The sequence below is a fragment of the Dendrobates tinctorius genome, unplaced genomic scaffold (assembly GCF_039654945.1).
Source record: "Dendrobates tinctorius isolate UK_male_01 unplaced genomic scaffold, ASM3965494v1 ptg000070l, whole genome shotgun sequence".
NCBI classification, from domain to species: Eukaryota; Metazoa; Chordata; class Amphibia; order Anura; family Dendrobatidae; genus Dendrobates; species Dendrobates tinctorius.
In genome coordinates this window covers 99,927,537-99,951,110 of record NW_027361738.1, presented here as the reverse complement: position 1 = coordinate 99,951,110, position 23,574 = coordinate 99,927,537, and the positions used below count along the sequence as shown (strand labels likewise).

Sequence of the window (23,574 nt, the reverse complement as noted above, 5' to 3'; positions counted from 1 at the left end):
TGCGCTGCTAGTATACAGGGGCATATGCACTGCGGGACCGGGGGTGAGTGTGCACTGCTAGTATACAGGGGCATATGCACTGCGGGACCGGGGGTGAGTGTGTGCACTGCTAGTATACAGGGGCATATGCACTGCAGGACCAGGGGTGAGTGTGAGCACTGCCAGTATACAGGGGAGTATGCGCTGCAGGACCGGGGGTGAGTGTGTTCACTGCCAGTATACAGGGGCATATTCGCTGCAGGACCTGGGGTGAGTGTGTGCACTGATACTATACAGGGGAGTATGCACTGCAGGACCGGGGGTGAGTGTGTGCACTGATACTATACAGGGGGAGTAAGCACTGCAGGACCAGGGGTGAGTGGTGCACTGCTACCATACGGGGGCATATGCACTGCTGGGCCGGTTGTGAGTGTGTGTACAATACATGAGTATATACACTGCCGGACCGGGGGTGAGTATGTGCACTGATAGTATACAGGGGAATATGCACTGCAGGACGGGGTGTGTGTGTACACTGCTGGTATACAGGGGTGTATATATATACTGCAGGACCGGGGGTGAATATAATCAGTAGTGTGACTGGGGGTGAGTGTACACACTGATGGTATACAGAAGTGTATATTTACTGCAGAGGGGGGGTTAGTGTATACACTGATAGTATACATTTTTATATATGCTGCCGGACTGGCGGTGAATGTACACACTGATGGTATACAGGGATATATATAATTCAGGACCTGGGCTGAATGTATGCACTGATAGTATATAGAATTATATATACTGCAGGACTGGGGTGTGTGTACATTGATATTATACAGATGTATATACTGTAGGACCTGGTGTGAGTGTGTGCACTGATACTATAAGAGGAGTATATATACTGCAGGTTCTGGGGTAAGTGTGTATGCTGATAGTATACAGAGGTGTATATGTACTGCAAGACCCTGCATGATTGTATACACTGATGGTATACAGGGGTGTATATACAGCAGGCTGGGAGTGTGTGTGCACTGATAGTATGCAAGGGTATATATATTGCGGGGGGGTTTGGGAACAATGATATTATACAGGGATATATATGTACTGCAGTACCAGGGGTGAGTGTGTACACTAATAGTATACAGGGGTGTATATACTGCATGACCGGGTGTGAGTGTGAACACTGAAAGTATACATTGTTATATATGCTGCAGGACCTCCGGTGAATGTACACACTGGTGTATAGGGGTATTATATGTACTGTGGGTGTGTACATTGCTGTTGTCCAGGAGTATATACTGCAGGACCTGGGGTGAGTGAACACTGAAAGTATACATTGTTATATATGCTGCAGGACCGGCGGTGAATGTACACTATAGAGGAGTATATACACTGCAGGACCGGGGGTGAGTGTGTACACTACTCGGGGGTGAGTGTGTACACTACTATACAGGGGAATATGCATTGTAGGACCAGGAGTGAGTGTGTGCACTGATACTATACAGGAGTATATACACTGTAGTGTGTACACTGATGGTATACATTGTTATATATTATATAGGACCGGCGGTGAATGTACACTCGTGTACAGGGGTACTATATGTACTTCAGGACTGGGGGTGTGTGTGTGTACATTGATGGTGTACAGGAGTATGTACTGCAGGACCGAGGGTGAATGTGTGCACTGTTAGTATACAGGGTTTTATATACTGCAGGACTGGTGGTAAGTGTACACTGATATTTTACAGGAGTATATATACGGCAGGAACGGGAGTGAATGTTATCAGTAGTATATACTGTAGGACCGGGTGTGAGTGTACACACTGATGGTATACAGGGGTGTGTATATATACTACTGGATCGGGCGTGAGTGTGTACACTGATGGTATACAGAAGTGTATATATACTGCATGATCGGGGTGAGTGTGTACACTAATACTATGGAGTGTATACTGCAGGATCGTGGGTGTGTACACTGATGGTATACAGGGGTTTATGTACTGCAGGAGCGCCTGAGAGTGTATACACTGACAGTATACAGACATATACTGCAGGACTAGCAGTGAATGTGTACACTGATGGTATACAAGAGTATATATACTGCAGGATCAGAGGGTGTGTACACTGATGGTATACAGGAGTATATATATATTCTGCAGGACTGGGAGTGAATGTAATCCGTAGTGTATACTGTAGGACCGGGGGTGAGTGTGTACACTGATGGTATACAGGGGTGTATATATACTACTGGATCGGGCGTGAGGGTGTGTACACTGATAGTATACAGAAGTGTATATATACTGCAGGACTGGGGGTGAGTATATACACTGATGGTATACAGGGGTTTATGTACTGCAGGACCGGCTGTGAGTGTATACACTGGCAGCATACAGCCATAAACTGCAGGACTGGCAGTGAGTGTGTGCACTGATATACAGCAGGATCAGAGGGTGAGTGTGTACACTGATGGTATACAGGAGTATATAGTGCAGGATCTGAGGGTGAGTGTACACTGATGGTATACAGGAGTATATTTACTGCAGGACTGGGGGTGAGTGCCCAAGGTTATGTATACTGATGGTGTACAGGAGTACAGTGGCATGTAAAAGTTTTGGCATAGCTGGTCAAAATTACTGTTGTGAACAGTTAAAGAAGTTGTCCACTAGTTGGCAGCATCTTCTTATACCCCTCGCTTGGCCTCCAGAAAATAATGTTTATACTCGCCTCCCGTGTTGGCGCCATTCCTGTGGTGTCTGCGCTCTATCTCCCGGGGCTCCTGTGCGGTTGTTGTGATGCCAGAACCCTATCTGTCAAATTGAGCATGAAAAGGAAGTACAAGATCAGCTACAGCGCGGACTTCCTCTTCTTGTTTTTGTCCAAAGGCGGAGACTGATACTGGCACTAATTGAGCATCACATGTCATAACTGCGAGTGCAGACACCGCTGGAACGGCACAGGAGGGGAGTATATGCTTATTATTTTATGGAGGCCAAACATTTGGATCAAGAAGGGGTTGTCCTAGCTGTGGACAACCCCTTTAAGCAAGTTGAAGATATGATCTCTAAGACGACACATTTCCTTTGTATTTTTATGCAAAAACCTTTTTTTATTTTATGTTTTAAAAATCACAATAGGGAAAATGGGCTGATGCAAAAGTTTGGGCACCCTGCATGGTTAGTACCTAGTAGCATCTCCCTTTTTAAAAGTATCACAGCTTGTAAACAGTTTTTTGAAGCTAGATAAGTCTTGTTTGAGCGATTTTCCTCCATTCTTCCTTGGAGATCTCCAGTTCTGTGAGATTCCTGGGGCGTCTTGCATCCTCTATTTTAAGGTTTAGCCGAGGATTGTCAATGGTGTTCAAATCGGGGGACTGTGAGGGTCCTTGTAAAACCTTCAGCTTGCAACTTTTAGGTTTATTATGGATTGTGACGTTTGTTTAGGGTCATTATCCATTTGTCATATCCATCCTCTTCTTCGCTTCAACTTCAGCTTTTTTTTTTTTTTTTTTTTTTTTTACAGCTGGTCTTGGGTGCATTAAGAATTTGTTAAAATTTCATTGAATCCATTCCCCCCTCTAACAGTGAAATGTTTCCTGTGTCATTGGCTGCAGCACAACCCGGAAGCGTGATTGATCCACCCTCATGCTTAATAGTTGGCGAGATGTTCCTTTCCTGAAATTCTCTTCCCTTTTTCTTCACACATAACCTTTCATCATTGTGGCCGAAGAGTTCTATTTTAACCTTGGAACCAGAACTTGTTTCCAAAATGCATCAGGCTTGTTTAATATTCTTTTGCATACTTCTGATGCTGAGTTTTATGTTGAGGATGCTGGAGAGGTTTTCTTTTGATGACTCTTCATGAAGGTCATATTTGTCTCTCTGGAGTTGTGGCACATTGTTCTATTGTTCAGTCTCCTAAATCTTTTTGAAAGGTTCTTGATTTCCCTCTCTAGCAATCCTGTGAGCATCTCTTGCTGAAATCTTGCTTGGTCTTCTATCTCTTATCTTGACCTCCACGGTTCCTGATAGCTACCATTTCTTAATTACATTTCGAAATGCGGAAAGGGCAACTTGAAAACACTTTGCTATCTTCTTATAGCCGCCTCCTGCTTAGTGGGCCTCCACCACTTTCATTTTCAGAGTGCTCGGCAGCTGCTTAGAAGAACCCATAGCTGCTGGCGTTTTATAAAGCTGGGAAATTTGCATCATTTCCTAACCATGATGGTGAACAAGCCATATTCCTATCAGGCTAATTATGGTCTGAAACCTTGGTCAATGTTATACCCATACACACATGTCCAAGGGTGCCCAAACCTTTGCATCAGCCCATTTTCTATTTGGTAATTTTTAAATAGTAAAAAAAAAAAATACAAATGTATATTTTTTCCTAAAAATACAAAGGAAATGTCACTTGTAACTTTAGACCTTTTTAGAGATCATTTCATCATCAACTTGCTTAACTGTTCACAATAACAGTAATTTTGACCGGAGTGTCCAAACGTTTATATGCCACTGTACACACTTCTGGACTGGGGCTGAGTGCCCGAGTGTATATACAGATGGTATACAAGAGTATATACTGCTGGACCAGGGGCGAGTGTGTCTAAAGGTAAACAGTTACATATACTGGTAGTATTCAGGGAGATGTACTGCTGGATTTGCATTAAGTGTGTACATACAGCCAGCCCCCAGTGTGAGTATATATCAGAGATGCACAACGTTTTGGTCCAAGTGCCACATTTTGTGATTGTAAAATTCCCAAGGGTCTCGTAAAATTTTGAAGTGCTATTCTGACACAAGGTGTTTATTGGCACTGCTATATATATATATATATATATATATATATATATATATATATATATATATATATATATATATATATATATATAAGCCAGCTCACCGACAGCCCCCACAGGTGCACAAAACTCCTTCTTGATGAGACGTCAGACGTATGAAAAGTGAAGGTTGGGTTCCAGCTCCTTAAAATTTCAGACTTTATTGATCGATTTTAATATCACAATGGTGGGTGCTCCTCATGATGAGCGAACGAGGGGAAACGAGCGACACGTTTCGATCGTAATTTCTTGATGTTTCACTATTGTAGATATCGGGTCGTATGCTCCACTATTTAGGATTTTAAAAAAAGAAAATTAATCCGGATGCCCATACAATGAAGCTCTGGCCATACTTTGGGAGTTGCAGAACACAAAGGGGTCTGAGGCGGCTGGGGTCCACACGAGCATTGCAGGGCTGCATGTGGCCCCTGGGCCACAGTTTTGAGACTGACAGATTTTGGTTTTCATGTTTTGCCTCTTCAGTGTTTCAATCTTTATTTGGCTGTTTCTATGGTTACTGATGGACAATTAACAACTTATGGAATGTTTATACTTTTTATTAACCAACACATGAAGTTTCTGTAATGCCTCAATATTCCTAGTGCCCAGCACTACCCCTTATTCTCCAGACTTCTGCCCTTTGCCAGCCCCTGTAGATGGATATTTGCTTCTGGGCAGACCCTGACTGATGGCTGTCTGTTTTTGGCTCGTCAGAGTTCATCACAATTTCTAGGTTTTTGTTTGTCGCCTTTTGTAGATTGGACAACAGGTTCTCAATGGGATTCCTGTCTGGGGAGTTTGCTGATCATATCCTCCAAATTTCAATGTTTTGTTTAGAGTAAATGGGTATGTACACTAGAAGGTAATTGTGAAGGAGTGTTGCTAAAAACTATCTCGCAGCGCAAACAAAATCATCCTCTGTGCTGCACTGTCCTGTATAAACCGGACTCTGTCGATCTATGGCAGTTTAAGGTCACTGAGCTGTCTAGTATAGATTGCTCCTTGCGCATTGTTTTCTTTGGTCTGCTGCCATTCCTGAGTAGAGATGAGTGAATGTGTTCGTTTTTTGTCCCCGAATCTGATTTTGACATAATCCTGCTATATTCGAAAACTATTCATGCCGAATGTATGTTTGATCGGTTCCGAACCTATTGGGTAATTTCTACTCCCGTTAACTCTAATGACGTTCGGCTGCGGTCGATGAATATTCGAAGCCGATCGTATTTTGAACCAAATCCGAACAAACTTGCTAATCTCTATTCCTGAGCAAGCTTTGTATTGGTGTTAAACCTATCGAATAGCTGTATCCTTTCTTGTAGATGGTCCTTGCTGGACTTTGTTGGGTGCCCTTATGCCCCCTTCGTCATCAATGAACTTTGGAAGTTCTTGATGATCCGATAAATGGTTGATTTAGGGGGAATCTTAAAAGCAATGTCCTTGCCTGTAAAGCCCTTTTGATGCCAAGCAACTATTCCTGCACTCGTTTACTTGGATGTAATCATAGTTATCGTAATCAAAAAAATGATTTCAATCTTCATCCCCCCCCCCCTTTCAAAGCAGCCAGTCTGCGCTCAACACCATCATGCTGTTTGAAGATGAGCTACATTGTTTGGTAAACCTTTCTTCCAATCTAAAGACAAAAATCACTGGACTGATGTAGGCCTGTCTTTGTGTCGGGGCTGCAATTCAGTGGAAATGGGGTTTTGAGATTAAATTAATTTTCAAGGGAAGTAATGACTTTTTTGCAGTTCATATGATCATTTTAAGTCTAAAACGTTTGGCCACAATTGTATGTACATTTCATTCTTTATGTACTTGGGGAGGTTATGTAGGGGTCCTTAATAGAGTTGAGCGACTTTGGTCGGATCAGGTTTCGTGAAACCCGAATGAAACAAAATAAGTTTCAGATGAAACTCGTCCGACTAGAGCAAAACAAAGTCGGAGTTTCGTCCGAAACCCGACCCCAATGCAAGACAATGGGAAATAAAAGTCGGACGAAACTCCGACTTTTTTTTGCTCTAGTCGGACGAGTTTCATCAAACTTATTTTGTTTCATTCGGGTTTCACGAAACCCGATCCGACCAAAGTCGCTCAACTCTAGTCCTTAATAGTATTCAGGTGTGGGTTTATATACACTGCGGCCCCATGTGAGTGACTGTAAAAGCGCGAATGCACTATATTTGTGGGAACATTCATCCTAACGGCATTCAGGTACACAGGAATCTGTGTACTGACTGCAATTTGTATAGGGGTCTGTATGCTGCTGACCCCTGCTGTGTTAAACACACACTGTACAGGTTACCATATTTTTCGGACTAGAAGATGCACTTTTCCTACCAAAATGTGGGGTGCATCTTATAGTCCGGATGTACCGGCTGAGGTGGGGGAGTGGTTTCGGCGGAGCAGTGGGTCACAGAGGCAGGAGCCTGCGGCTAAGTCCTGTGCCCACTGCTAAAGAGAAATGAATATTCACTGCAGTCCGCGTCCATGGGCAAGGAGGGGGTAATGATTATTCTTTTTTTTTCTTTTTTTTTTTTTTTCTTTGGCAACCTGTTACTATTGGTCCCATCCTTATTCTGGTATTATTGTCCCCATCCCGGTCGTAGTATGCATGGTCCCATCAGAAAAGATGTAAAAAGAACATTACACTTACCTACCTGGCACTCCCTTGCTGCGTCCTGCTCTGGTGCCAGCAACTACTTTGTGCTTGTAGACATGGGCATCATGCGCTGCTCACAAGCCGAACACAGCTGCCGGAATACTCACCATGACTGTTCATCGCAGAGAGCAGCGAGTATTCATTGCTCTTCAGTAGCACTCAGTGTGCCGGCGTTCACGTGTGCCGATACATAAGAGAAATGAATATTCATTTCTCTTATGATGTCCCTGCCATGCGCTGCTTACAAGCATAAAGCAGTTGCTGGCACCGGAGCAGGGCGCTGCAAGAGAGCTCCAGGAAGGTAAGTGTAACTTGATGGGGCCATGCATGCAAGGACCAGGATTGGGGTGATCATTACTGCCAGGATAGGGAATATTATGTACATAATCGACCAGATTTTTTTTTTTTTTTGCTTCAGTCTTTCTCCCCCCCCCCCTTTAATTTCCTCCTCTAAAACCTAGATGCATCTTATGGTCCGGTGCGTCTTATAGTCCAAAAAATATGGTATATAGGGGCAGGGATGGGTCACTACTGTGTATACGCATAGTGTCAGCTTTATTATAGGGAGCTGTACAAATGCCATTATTCAGGGAGGCTGTGGAAGTCTTTTAGATTGTCTTGTACACATGCTTATGGTATTTATCATTTTCTTTTTTTGTCAGCATAATATAGACATCTATGTATGGGCCGTAGATGTCGCCTCTTCCCATCCCTACTGTGATGTGAGACTTGTGGTGTTGCTTTAAATATGAGTTACTGGTTGTCAGGGATCGGTCTCGCCCTGTACTGATTACAGCCGACTATAGTGTTATCAGTCACTGAACAGAGGTCTACAGGAGGAAGCAGCGGGACCCAGCCCGCAGACTCCGCGCCTGTATTAATGGCTTTTATCGTTCAGTGTGATCAGTGTCTTGTGATGAGACTTTTCTCTGCTACACACAGCAGCTAGTTATAGGACAGGTGTATTTGCAAAATTTTTTTTTTTTTAATCCTTTAGAGGTTGCAAAACATGCACTTTTATGATAACATGTCTCATTGAGTGAGGGGAGCATTTTGGAGTCAGGTATAACTTGAGGCAGATGTACTGCAGCTCTGTTAACTTGTGGCCAGTTTGGTTTTATCACCAGACTCGTTTCCCTGTTTTTATATGGGTTATTCAACATTTTTTTTCTTTAAAGCCGCATATGACATCAAATCCATATGTACCCCTTCATTTCTCTGATCCAGCATTTAGAGGGGTTGTCCATTGATAACTGGCTGATTGATGCAGGACACCCAGCCATCAGCAGATTGTGGAATTTTTTCAACTTCAAATCCCACCAAGGACAACATCGGCAAGGAGTTTGTTCTCCCCGTGTTTGCGTGGGTTTCCTGCCACACTCCAATGACATACTGATAGGGAATCTAGATTGTGAACCCCATTGGGGACAGTTCTGATAATGTCTCTGTAGCGCCGTGGAATTAATGGCGCTGTATAAGTGACTAAAATAAACTGCTCCATTCATTCTCTATGGGGCTTTTGGAAAAATCAAGCCCTGCGCTCCGCAGCCTCATAGGGAATAAATGGAGCAGTGTTGACATACTAGTGGGGATAAAAGCTCCCTGTTCCGGTGATCAGTGTGGGTCCCAGTGGTCAGACCCCAATCTACCAACTTGCCTCTGTAGTCATGCCTTGGTGTCAGTGTGCTGTAATATCGGGCTCCTATCGCCGTTAATAGTAGTGTGGCACGTGGCTGCAGATTGCTGACCTGATTTTAAGTGATGCTACTCCTGCAGGATTAGACATGGAGAGTGGAAAGACGCGGCTGCACAATGCCCAGTAGATATGGATGGATCTTGCTTTCAGACCCGTGCACCATTCACATTTGATGACTCATCCGATTCCCTGAATGCTTTTTACATCCATAGACAGAAAACCCTGCAGCCTGTGCCCACTCGGCCGCATCTGCTCTCTGCAATTGGTGACTCTCCAGCTTTTAGTTTGCTCATCTTTCAGCATTTTTTTTTATTCTTTTGGAAGTTGAGAATTTGTTTTGACTAAAAGCAATGCTGACCCCTGGAGGCCGTACACCTTCATTGTCACCCTCCCGCTACAAATGCATGCTCAGTTTGGCCAAGCGTGCATGTATTCTGACCACTAAGGACACCAGACACCTGGTGGCAGCTTGTCTCCCTTAAAAAACAAAACTAAGTGTTTAGTTGTGTTGGCAGAAGCAGAGTTTCCAGTCATTATCCCCGCATCCTGCTCCAGTCTACAGCTGTACTCCACGGCATGAATATGTAGCGCTGACTCTTAATACACGAGAGCCGATCCGTGGATCTCTCCTGCTCCGTTCAGTGAGTTTGTTAATCGCTTGGCAACACGACAGTAATGGCAGAAACATGTTAAACCTTACCTTGTATCATGGCGTGATAAGGTAATGCCTCTTCTCGGATGGTTGTCTCGTGGTGAATCATTTTGGGATCTCTTTTGTTAATTTCAAAATGTACAGAAATGGCTATTTTTACAAGATTACATCCGTGGGTAAATATTTTACAGATCTGATGTGGAGTGATGTGACATAAAGGCTACTTTCCCACGATCAGGAATAGTAGCACTTTGGATGCAGCATATTTTTGCTGCGCCCTACACCCTGCGTTCTAATTGGCGCGCTTGTTTTTTAGTACATGTGGATTTACTGCATGTAATGACTTTCTATTGGTCAAAATAAGCACATGCGGCATCTCGTAATCGCGCACCGTGGGTGAGTTTACGGCAGCGGTAAATAGAAGCACAGTGGGCAGGAGCCTTCTATTAGTCCCATCCACTGTGCTTGTAATGTAGAGCGCAGCGTTTTGGACACTGCACAAATGCGATGCGATCGTTGCACATACCCCAATAGTGCTTTGTGCAGTCAGGTTGCATTACAGACACGATGGCGCTGGGCTCCATCACCGCTATTTTACTACCAACCTCTCACCGGTTGCGGAATGCTCCTGAAAGCGTGTGACGCAGCTGGTGAGACTTGCAGTACATAGGATTGCACAGATATGCCCACCCTGTTTGTCTGTTGTCTCTAGCTGCAAACATTGTGGGACTGTGTTGTGGCTCATTCACATGAGACTATAGTGGCTGTATTTTCACATCCCTCGTTTGGTTGCAAGTCTTTGCACGACTACAGGTCTTGTAACCAGAAAGTCCTTCATATGATGTGCCTGTCAAATGAAGATTATACAACCAATAGGTCTTAAGAATTAGCAAAGAAAGTTTATAAATTGTTCGTCTTTACACAATTAAAAAAAAATCAATTGATTGGAAGTCACCTACAGCTGCTGTTTGTGGGACTTTTCTTTCCCTTTCCCTTTTGTAAATTTCGTCTCTATTGTTATCTAGACGTGACCTAGGTTTTCAGCTTTGAGTTCTGACTGTTTGACTGGCCCTAACCTATAGAAATACTGCAGCTGCATCCCCCTCCTCCTTCTCATGTGTCTCCAGTACTTAGGAATGGCCACCTTTTATTTTTTTCGTTTTTAGACCCTACAGTTAAGATCCCTTTGAAAGCAAGGGAACATTCAGGCTGCTGAAGGGTGAAGGCTGTGATACTTTCTGAATATAAATTAAAAGTTTATATATTTGCATGTATGAAATGTTAATAATTCTTTAATGTCTGTGGTTAACTTTGGATTAAAGGAACCCGTCATCTGGTTCCTGCTGCCCCGTACCATGGCTGTGGTGCCTAAGAAATCTTTGAGAGGCCATCTGGGGACTCTTATCGGCTGGCTTGTCTGAGGCAGGTCCCAATGACTTCTCCCCAGCCCTATCCTTTGACTGACTGGTCTCTCCCTGTCCACACAAGATACCTGTCAGTCAACAGGAAAGTGGTGGGAAGAAGCCTCGGACTAGTCAGCCAAGTCGTGCACTTCCTGCACTAATTTTGTGTCCCCCCCCCCCGAAGCGCCTGTGTTTAAGTCCAATCGTCGACTCCAGTAGCACAGATGTGGCTTAGGAAGTATGAAGCAGACGGCTGAGAACCTGAGTTTGCTCAGTGTTGTGTACACTTTAGAGACAACACTGAGCTCTCAATTACTGCACTTTCTGAAGGGCGTCAGAAGCAACAAAATAGGTCACGGACGGCCCGATAAGTTTATCAAGTGACAGGGTTTTTTTTCCTCTTAGCAGGAAGCCAGACATCCATATATCTACTTGGTGCACACACTGGTGCACCATCACTCTACAGAATATAGGAGCACTGTGCGCGATGACATTGGTGCTAATGCAAAAGTTGGCACCACCAGACAACCCCTGTAAGGCTCACGATTCTTTTGAACCGGCCTTCGGTGTCCTGGGTCTCCTGGCTTTTTCCTGGCCTTTTTTAAAAGGATTGGGCATGTTGACTTTCAGTGCTTCATCCTTTTGTTTCCTCCCAGGTGCGTGCTCTCCCCTTTCTTGCCCGTTTGAGGTTATGGCTGCTGGCGTGTAGGAATTCTTAAATGTTATCAAGGGTCCCATCCACATACTGGCAGCAAAGGTGATTACCTTCTAATGACTGAGAGCAGGAGGCGCCAGTAGTCTTGTTGTGCAATAAACAGACTGCCGGGGTTTTCAGTTTACTGAAAACAAGAGAAGGGGCCGACCCAGGAACCAAAAATGGAAAGAGTGGCTACTTCATGGCCTTATAGTAGATGGATTAAAGTGTCTAGACGATGATCTGTATCTGTCTGGGGTAACTTTTTGTCTTCAAAAAAAAAATAAAAATATATATATATATAATATATTTCTTTATTTTTTTTTTAAAAAGATCTAATTATAGACAGTTTTGAATGGTTTTTTTTTTTTTTCATATTTAGCTTGCCCTTTAATGACTTGGAGATTAGTGGTGGTCCAGGTCATGAGACCCCTACCTATCGCTCAGTAGGTCCTGTGAACATGCACACTGTGGGCTACAGATTTGGTAAAGCATATACTAGAAAGCGGTTTGTGTCCTCTCCTGAGCTGACGTCTGTATCTAGTAAGCAGTTGTGGTGGGGGTCTCAAGACCACCATTCTGCAGGCAAACTAGTGCATGCCACATATGGAAAAAAAACATGCAGAACATTTAGTCTTTAAAGGCTTTGTCCATTAACATACAGCATGCGTTACATCAGGGCAGAACCCCACATAAGGTAAACAGTCAGCACTCTCCCCCTGCTGCGATGTGGGCGCCGCTGTTCTTGGAGAATGACGTGACTTGTTGTATCACGTGCCGGCTGCATCCAATAAGTCGCATCACTGCTGGGAACCGCAGCACTGACATTGCTGGAGCGACGCCGCTACGGGAGGTGAGCATATTCTGAGTTCAGTGAACTCTGATGTTCAGTAGTAAAAAATTAACACGTCCTGGTACCTGATCCTCCAGCTGACTATGTAACAGGATGTGATTTGGGGGAGGGGGGGTGTTATATACAGTGGGTACAGAAAGTATTCAGATCCCTTTAAATTTTTCACTTTGTTTCATTGCAGCCATTTGGTAAATTCAAAAAAGTTCAAGGTACACTCTGCACCCCATCTTGACTGAAAAAACAAATGTACAAGTTTATTAAAGAAATACTGAAATATCACACGGTAAGTATTCAGACCCTTTGCTAAGACACAGATATTTAAGTCGCATGCTGTCCATTGATGGTTCTACTCCATTGGAGTCCAGCTGTGTTTAATCAAACGGATAGGACTTAATTTGTAAAGACGCACACCTGTCTATATAAGACCTCACAGCTCGCAGTGCATGTCAAACCATGAGAATTATGAGGCCAAGGAGCTCAGAGACAGAGTTGTGGCAAGGCACAGATCTGGCCAAGGTCACAAAAGAATTTCTGCAGTACTCAAGGTTCCTAAGAGCACAGTGGCTTCCATAATCCTTACATGGAAGAAGTTTGGGATCACCAGAAGTCTTCCTAGACCTGGCTGTCCAGCCAAACTGAGCAATTTTGGGAGAAGAGCCTTGGTGAGAGAGGTAAAGAAGGACCCCAAGATCACTGTGGCTGAGCTCCACAGATGCAGTAGGGAGATGGGAGAAAGTTCCACAAAGTCAACTGTCACTGCAGCCCTCCATCAGTCGGGCCTTTATGGCAGAGTGGCCCGACGGAAGCCTCTCCTCAGTGCCAGACATATGAAAGCCAGCATAGAGTATGCTAAAAAACACATGAAGGATTCCCAGACTATGAGAAATAAGATTCTCTGGTCTGATGAGATGAAGAGAGAACTTCTTGGTGATAATTTTAAGTGGTATGTGTGGAGAAAACCAGGCACTGCTCATCACCTGCCCAATACAATCCCAACAGTGAAACATGGTGGTGGCAGCATCATGCTATGGGGTGTTTTCAGGGACAGGATGACTGGTTGCATTTGAAGGAAACATGAATGCGGCCAAGTACAGAGAGATCCTGGATGAAAACCTCTCCCCAAGTGTGCTGGACCTCAAACTGGGCCTAAGGTTCACCTTCCAACAAGGCAATGAGCCTTAGTGCACAGCTAAAATAACAAAGGAGTGGCTTCATAACTCTGTGACCATTCTTGATTGGCCCAGCCAGAGCCCTGACCTAAACCAAATGGAGCATCTCTGGAGAGACCTGATAATGGCTGTCCACCAACGTTCACCATCCAACCTGACGGAGCTGGAGAGAGTCTGCAAGGAAGAATGGCAGAGGATCCCCAAATCCAGGGGTGAAAAACTTGTGGCCTCATTCCCAAAGACTCATGGCTGTACTAGCTGAAAAGGTGCGTCTACTCAATACTGAGGAAAGGGCCTGAATACTTATGACCATGTGGTATTTCAGTTTTTCTTTTTTACTTTACAAAAATGTCTACACTTCTGGTTTTTTGTTTTTTTTCAGTCAAGATGGGGTGCAGAGTGTACATTAATGGTAAAATTGAATTTACCAAATGGCTGTAATGAAACAGTGAAAAATGTAAAAGGGTCTGAATACTTTCTGTACCCACTGTATAGTTGAAACCAGAAGTTTCCATCCACTATATATAGACACATCTGCAGATTTCTCTCAATATCTGACATGAAATCAGCATAAACCTTTCCTGTTTTAGGCCAATTAGGATTACCATAATTATTTGCCAAATGCCAAAATAGAGACAATGTTTACTTACCACAAAGTGAAAAGTTTCCATACATTTCATTAGTATTTGGTACCATTGCCCTTAAATTGAATGACCTTTGCTCCTGACAAAACTGGTGTAACTGATCTGTATTTGTAGGTCGCCTTGCTCGCACCGGCCTTTTCAGCTTTGCCCATACATTTTCAATAGTATGGAGATCAGGGCTTTGTGATGGCCACTCCAAAACATTAACTTTGATATCCTGAAGCCACTTTGTTTGCCAAATGGCAGTATGCTTCAGGTCATTGTCCATTTGGAAGACCCATTTCCAACCAAGCTGTAACTTCCTGGCTGACGTCTTGAGATGTTGCTTCAGTATTGCCACATAATCTTGTTTTCTCATGATGCCATCTATTCTGTGAAGTGCACCAGTCCCTCATGCCGTAATGCAAACCCACAACATGATGCTGCCACCCCTGTTTCACGGGTGATATGCTGTTCTCAGGCTTCCAAGCTTCTCCCTTTTTCCTCCAAGTGTGATGATGGTCATTATGCCCAAAAAGTTCAATTTTAGTTTCATCAGACCTCACGACGTGTCTCCAAAAATTAAGGTCTTTGTTCCTGTGTGCATTTGCAAACCTTAATCTTGCGCTTTTATGTTTCTTTTGATGTAGACTTCTTCCTGGCAGAGTGGCGTTTTAGCCCATGATGATACAGTACTCGGTTCACTGTGGATATTGGCACAATCTTACCAGCTTCCGCCATCATCTTCACAAGGTCTTTTGCTTTTGTCCTTGGGTTGTTATGCCCAATTTCGGACCAAAGCACGTTAATCTCTGGGACACAGAACCCGTCTCCTTCCTGAGCGGTATGATGGCTGGACATTATCATCTTATTTGTACTTGCATATAATTGTTTGTACAGATGAACAATGTGCCTTCAGGTATCATGAAATTGTACCCAAGGATGACCCAGACTTGTGCAGGTCCACCATTCTCTTCCTTATATCTTGCCTGATTTCTTGAGACTTTCCCAAGATGCTACACAAAGAAGCAGTGTTTCAAGTGTGCATTAAAATACATCCACGGTGTCTGTATCTCAGATGTTGCCAAAAAGAATCATATGGGCAGTCCACAATTGTTTAAAAACATAGTAATCTTGGTGTATGTAAACTTCTGGTTTCAACTGTACATGTAGATCTGCAGCGTCCTCAGATCTCGGGACGCCTGCATTATACACAGGTCTATGCTGTGTGATCACACGGCTTCACTTCCTTATTGTGCTTAGTATAGACCCTGTCCTTTTCTTTTATGTGGGTGATTAACATGACATAATCTGGAAGGAGTAGTCGTACAAGGGTCCATTCACACATTCAGGGTTGGACACCAGTTTAAATACGGATTCTCTGTTGGAGTCTCATCAAACCAATGATATCTGACCATCTGCCTTCAGTGAACCTGGCTTGTGTTGTCACCGCCGTTCACATGCACAGGAAAGTCTGCAAGGGAAAAAAAAAAAACTGGGCATAATGGAAAGGGCCTAATTTTTATGCAGATATGCGGTGGCCTTAGGCTGTGTGCACACGGTGCGGATTCTGCTGCGGATACGCAGCGGTTTTGGCCCTGCGGGTCTGCAGCAGGTTTAGGTGCGTTGTACAGTACAATTGTTTTCAATGGTAAACTGAAAAACGCTGTGCACATGCTGCAGATTTTTCCGCGCGGTTTTGCTGTGGGTTACAATCCGCAGCATGTCAATTTTGTGCGGATTCCGCTGCGGTTTCACACCTCATCCTTAGGTGTGAAACCTCCTGCGGATTTACCTGCGGATTTTTCAACAAAATCCGCACAACCTAATAACTACTTGTGCACATACCCTTAGACTGTTTTCACGCTTTTTTTTTTTTTTTTTTTCCTTTACCAAGCAAAAAAGCTGCATTTTCCTGGACCAGCCAGAGCAATGAGAGTTCAGAGATGTCATGCAAATTCCTTTTCCTGACCAAACTTGAACAGCGTTTCTGAAAATTTGCAGCGTGTCACTTCTTGCTCGTGTTGTGTGTTTTTTTTTTTTTTTTTTTTTTTTTTTTTTTTTTGCCTATTGAAAGAAAATAAACTGAAAAAAGCAGTGGAACGTTTGTGTGGCTTCATGCAGCGGTTTTGCTGAATAAATATTAAAATGTAGTGTAGAAAGGCGCCCATGAAATGTGCCTGAAAATCACAGCAAATGGCTGCATTTTGTGCGGATTGTTTTTATTGCAGACAAACCCACTGCAAAAACGCCATGTGTGAACAAACCAAACACATGATCCAAGCCACAGAACCAGGTTATTAATGGGATGTTCCACGATGAAAGGACACAATGAATTCCCCCCCCAAAATGTTAACAGAAGCTTGCTAGGGGCGACTACAATCAGATCCCAAGTGATCAGATACTGGATTATCCTCAAACCCTCCATACATGTTAGTCACTGCCAATTGCTTTGCCAACAGCTACCTCCCCCAACTTTCCCATATGCCAAGCGTTCCTGTGTCCCCGGAGGGGGGCAGCTGCCATCCTCCCAGAGTACGAGAGGGGTGTCGACTGCCGTTTGGCCGGCCGGATCCTTCTCTTGACCCTTTCTCGGGAGGCCACCATACACGTTAGACTGATGGCTGATATCGACTGACTTTGGCGCTAATGGTGTAACCTCAAAACCCCATATATATTAGACTAAGGCCTGTTTCACACTTCAGTTATTTGACATCAGTCAAAATCCGCCGTTTTTATAAAAGAAAAGGATCCGCCCTTTTTTTTTGGCAAAACCGTTTTTTTTCCCATAGACTTGCATTAGCGGATTTTGACTGACTGGTCATCCGTTGCATCCGTTTTTTGACGGATCCTTTAGAATTTGTGTCCGCCGGCTGGAGTAGACGGACAATCTCTCTCTCGATAACCCACTTCTGAGACCCTCACTGGTCACCAGAATAGGGGCACCTTTGTCCACCCTTGGACTCTGCGGAGGTCACATTAAGGATGATTGGAGCTGCGGGTGGTTTTTCTCTCAATGCTTACTTTATGTATTGGTGAGCAGACAGATCTCACCAGGTCCAGAGTTGTGATCAGTAATAATGGAGTAATGTGCCAGGATTCATCCTGGCAATGCTGAGGTCCATCGCTGTGACTTGTGCAGGTTATACCGTATCCTCTGTTTTCATCGCTCCTTCCAGGAAATAGAACGGTTGAGCTTCGTGCTGTAATTTCACCCTTTGCACCGCTCTGGTGTATAACTTTCCTGAACCGCTGTGACTTCTGTGCCTTGTTCTACAAAGTTAATGACACTTCAAAGTGGCAGTCGTGACTTTGGGGGATCTCTTGGGTTTTCTAGACTGGATCTAAACTGCCGTATATTGGGATGAAACACTTCATAAATGAACATTTATGTAACACAATCTCTGCCTCAGTTTTATGTTGTGACCTGCTTGTTCCTGCTGTGTTTATGCAGCAGCTAGACTCCTAAACATAGTCTAACCTGACTCTTCTCTGCAGGTCTCCTCGTCGGGCAGAGTGGAGGTGGGCGATGGAGCGGGCAGCTATTATCTGCCGGTGGACATGGTTACAAGCTCAGGTTTCCGACCTAGAGTTTCGGATAAGGCAACAGACGGAGATCTACAAGCAAATTCGATGTACGAAGGTAATGACATGCGTTATAAAAATGTGACCTGCTGTGAGTTATCAAACTATAATACGACATCAGATAAAAAGCCAACCTGTCTGCAAAGACGAAAAATTATCTGCGGGTATCGTAAAATATCTCCTTCACTTAAAGGGAACCTGCCAGCTGTTTTGGCTCCCGATCCGACCTGCAAGATAAAAATAAGTTTTATTTATACTCACCCGCGGGGCGCTCTGGTCCGATGGGTGTCGCAGATCCAGGTCCGGCGCCTCCCCATCTTGCTTGCTTCACCACTCCCGGCATCGCGCTCCTGCGCAGGCGTACTTCTCTGCTGTGTTGAGGGCAAAGCAGTGTACTGCAGTTCGCAGGCACCGGGAAAGGTCAGAGGCACTGCGAAACCCATCGGACCGGACCAACCCCCACCCAGGTGAGTATAATAAAACTTAGTTTTCGTATTTTGCAGGTCGGACTGGGGGCTTATCTACAGCATTATAGAATGCTGTAGATAAGCCCTGAAAGGCAGCGGCCGTATCTTAGTGACCAAAACTGCTGACAGGTTCCCTTTAAAGAGAAGTAGAGAATTGGAAAACGGTTGGTTCTTTGTTCTACAGTAGTGTCACACTTGTCTTCAGGTTGTCAGGTGTATTGCATCAGCCATGTATTTCTAATACCTGTTGGGCCTTTATGCTGCTGGGTGGATGATTCCTTTGTTGGCTAATCATTTATGTAATGTGCACAGTTTCTCCTGGACACTTGACCAATCTACATGAGCTTTTCATACACAGGTGGGCCTCTTTCATAATGCAGTCACTAGGTGAAATGAAGTCATCCAGGGATGCAAGGGAGGATCTCTACAGTTTAGGCTCTGATTAAAGCTGGACATGGATATTATCCTACTGTAGCCAAGGAGTCAACAGACTGGTGACAGAGTCCCACAGAAGGTGTGACTGCCTGTTGTGTGGGATGTCCATATGGGGACCCCCATCTACCAGCCAGAAAGTAAAGTCGCTTTGTATGGACCTGTCTTATCAATGCACTAGATGTTCTTTATCCATACGACAAAGTGCTACATACATGAGCCGATGCAAATGAGTCTTCATAAGAACACTTGTTCCCAATCCTTAGCCTGAGTAATGTCGCCAGTGAATGCACAAAACTTAAGTGTGAGACTGGATATTTTATGGGTGCTGTTCAATAATCGGTCGGCAGTAGTTTGAGCCTTGCCTTTCTATGTTTTTTTTTTTTTAAACAGAGAACTAAAGGTGTCTTCTAACGAGACTTTTGTGGCACACTAGTTATGCTATAAATGTTCCTTGGGTGTGGGATCCACATGTATCTCTAAAAGAGGAGTCCCTTGATAACCAGTATTGCCGGTGTTCACAGTGAGTGGAAAGGTGGCAGTGTGTGTTTTTCCATCTCTCCATTCATTTTTATGGGAGTTTCTCATACCACCAACAGCATTTGCTATTCTGTAGCCATAAGTCATATAGAAGTCATGTTACGACAACCTTTCCACTAGCTGGTTGTATGCTGGACCTAGCGGGGGAACTAAAGGTGCAGGGCCCAGAGTTAGGATCTGTTGATTTACCATAAGTGTCTTCAGTGAGACAATGCAGGTCTCTTCATCAGGCATATAGACTAATTTAAAATCTGAAGAATCTTATTTATCCACGACACAGCACAGAACTGTCATTATGGGAGAGTGATAAACAGTTGTCCATAAATATCTACTGGCTAACACGGTGCAAAGATATGTACCTTTCCTGTATTCAGTAAGACAATTTTAATATTTGGTCCTTGTGACTTTTTGGTTCATTTTAATGAATTTCTGTCCATAAGGTGAAAGCCGCAGTGCAGGTCCGCCATTCATGTGGCTATATGTTTACATAGAAATGTGACCTTGCGGTGGACATACGTGGCCATGAACTGTTTCCTACAAATTGGTGCACCATGTGTTGTGTGTTTGAGAACTGCAGTGTGGTACAACCATTAATTCATCCAGAACTTCCAGCCTGGGAAAATGATTGAGGCCTCTGGTGTTGGCTGAGCAGCGGTTGTCGCACAGTTTTTTTTTTTTTCGTGATAAAAGCCGTGTACTTTTGGATATTGTACGTACTGCATTACAGGAAGTAGTACCATACATTCTCATGTTTAAGCCGAGTTTTTCAGCACTTTTCTTTTTGTGCTGAAAACGCCCCCCTTTGCTTATACACGAGTCAATTGTCCCAGAGGGCTGGAGGCGGAGGAGTTAGGAGCTGGCAGTTGCGGCTATAACACTGCCTATTTTACTTCTACTTTATGGCCAAATTTTATTATCTTTTTTTTTTTTTTTTTTTTATAGTGATGGCGCCATTAACGCCATTCAAAATAAAAGCGGAAAGACTCCCACAAAAGATTGGTTGCGCTTCCTAAATTTTAACTATTTAAGTATTAAGTGACGCAAAAAGTATCTTTCTTGGGGAGAACAAATCTTGTGAAAATATGCCTTATACCTAGCATTTTATATGTACTACATAAATCACCTGATTGGATTCCTAAATACTGGTTTAGGAAGATGCACAATATTTTTAGGCACCTGGTTTGGAATAAAGGGGGGTGCCTAGGATAAAGCTGGAAAGGTTACAGCTGCCTAAAAATGGGATTGGCTCTGCCGCACACCTTATTAGCATCTCAATTTCATCATTTTAGAGTCTGGGCACTAGATGGCACAGAGGGTGCAGGGTTTCAGTATTAGCATTTCTGGGCGGTGAAAACTTCATAGATATCCTAGAGATTAATAATTTCAAGGGCGATTCGAGAGGTTTTCCAACTAACAAAATTTTGTGCTCCTGTAAGAAATGGTTGAAAATGGGTGAGTACTAGATTTGAATGAATTAGAGGGTGGAGGATTTTGGGACATGGAGAAATAAGGGATTGAAATTTCTACACCAATTATGTGGAAGGGCACTTCTGCTCACTCAACATATTTAACCCCTTTCTGCCATCAGACGTACTATCCCGTCCTTGTGCCCTGGGACTTAATTCCCAGTGACGGGATAGTACGTCATAGCGATCATCGGCGCTCACGTGGTGAGCGCCGCTGATCGCGGCCGGGTGTCAGCTGATTATCACAGCTGACACCTGGCACAGGGTCAAGGGCGGTCACAGACTGCCCCTGACTCGTTAACCCCTTGTACACCGCGATCAAACACGATCACGGTGTACCGGGGGTTAAAGGGAAGCATCGGCAGGGAGGGGGCTCCCTCCGTGCTTCCCTGAGCCCCCCACGGCAGTGCAATGTGCAGCGCTGCTGCGGGGGGCTCTTTCCCTACAGGCCCCCGGATCCAAGATGGCGACGAGGACCTTCGGGGGCCTGTAGGGAGCTGGCTTCCTCACTGCCTACAAAGCGCAGGCATGAGGAAGTCTGAAGCAGTGCCTGTGACAGATCGCTGATCACAGGTCAGTGATGTCCCACCTGGGACAATGTACCGTATTTTTCCGACCATAAGACGCACTTTTTTTCCCCCAAAATTTTGGGGGAAAGTGGGGTGTGCGTCTTATGGTCGCAATACACGGTACTAACCTTCTGGCTTGTGGCAGCGGGCGGGGCGGTGCGGTGGTGGCAGCGGGCGGCGCTCTGCGGTGCGGTGGTGGCAGCAGGCTGTGCTCCGGTGCAGGGGCGGCGGCTCCGCCGGCATTTCTTCGCAGCCCAGGGGATTTCCACTGTTTGGGCACATCAGGGGCTCTCCAAATGCAACATGGCATCTGATCTCAATTCCAGCCAATTCTGCGTTGAAAAAGTCAAATGGTGCTCCTTCCCTTCCAAGCTCTGCCATGCGCCCAAACAGTGTTTTACCCCCACATATAGGGTATCGGCATACTCAGGACAAATTGCAAAACAACTTTTGGGGTCCAATTTCTCCTGTTACCCTTAGGAAGATAAAAAATTGGGGGCAAAAATATCATTGTTGTGGAAAAAAAAATGATTTTTTTTTATTTTCACGCCCAGGCGTTACAAACTTCTGTGAAACACTGGGGGGTTCAAAGTGCTCACCACACATCTAGATAAGTTCCTTGGGGGGGTCTAGTTTCCAAAATGGTGTCCTCTGTGGGGGGTTTCTACTGTTTTGGTACATCGGGGGCTTTCCAAACGCGACATGGTGTCCGATCTCAATTCCAGCCAAAAACGTCAAATGGTGCTGCTTCCCTTCCGAGCTCTGCCATGCGCCCAAATTGTCATTTACACCCACATATGGGGTATCAGCATACTCGGGACAAATTGCACAATAACTTTTAGGGTCCTGTTACCCTTGAAAAATAAAAATTGGGGGTGAAAAGAATTTTTGTGGAAAAAATATTTTTTAATTGTACGGCTGTACGTTATAAACTTCTGTGAAGCCCTTGTGGGTTCAAAGTTCTCACCACATATCTAGAGAAGTTCCTTGGGGGGTCTAGTTTCCAAAATGGTGTCACTTGTGGGGGGTTTCCACTGTTTAGGTAGATCAGGGGCTCTCCAAATGCGACATGGCGTCCGATCTGAATTCCAGCTAATTTTGCATTGAAAAAGTCAAACGGCGCTCCTTCCTTTCTGAGCTCTGCCATGCACCGAAACACTGGTTCCCCCACATATCAGGTATCAGCGTACTCAGGACAAACTGCACAATAACTTTTGCAGTCCAATTCTTCCTGTTACCCTTGGTAAAATAAAAAAAAATTGAACCTGAAGTTTTTTTTTTTTGTGAAGTTAAATGTTCATTTTTTTAAATATTCAAAAAATTCCTGTGACGCACCTAAAAGGTTAACTTCTTGAATGTGGTTTTGAGCACCTTAAGGGGTGCAGTTTTTAGAATGGTGTCACTTTTGGGTATTTTCTATCATATAGACCCCTCAAAGTGGCTTCAAATGTGATGTGGTCCGTAAAAATAAAATGGTGTTGCAAAAATGAGAAATCGCTGGTCAATTTTTAATCCTTATAACGTCCTAACAAAAAAAAATTGGTTCCAAAATTGTGCTGATGTAAAGTAAACATGTGGGAAATGTTGTTAAGTTTTTTTGTGTGCCGTATCTCTGTGATTTAAGGGCATAAAAATTCAAATTTGGAAAATTGCGAACATTTTCGCCAAATTTCCGTTTTTTTTCACAAATAAACGAAAGTTATTTGAATGAAATTTTACCACTAACGTGAAGTACAATATGTAACGAGAAAACAGTGTCAGAATCACCGGGATCCATGGAAGCGTTTCAGAGTTATTCTCTCATAAAGGGACAGTGGTCAGAATTGTAAAAATTGGCCCGGTCATGAACGTGCAAACCACCCTTGGGGCTTAAGGGGTTAAAGAAAAGTATTCCGATAGCTCTGAAATTTTCAAATATTTACCATGTTAAGGCTCAGGTGTCTCAGATTTGAC

The 23,574-nt window shown here is 44.1% G+C and overlaps 1 protein-coding gene across 2 annotated transcripts in view; it reads left to right on the top strand.

Moving 5' to 3' along the window:
- Nucleotides 1–23,574, top strand: part of LOC141095857 (KAT8 regulatory NSL complex subunit 1-like) — a 74,657-nt gene that overhangs the window by 11,425 nt on the left and 39,658 nt on the right. For both annotated transcript variants that reach the window (XM_073582223.1, XM_073582222.1), the window contains exon 2: nucleotides 18,061–18,205. In XM_073582223.1, coding sequence (XP_073438324.1) covers nucleotides 18,061–18,205 — 145 coding nt within the window. The remainder of the gene's footprint in view (nucleotides 1–18,060; nucleotides 18,206–23,574) is intronic.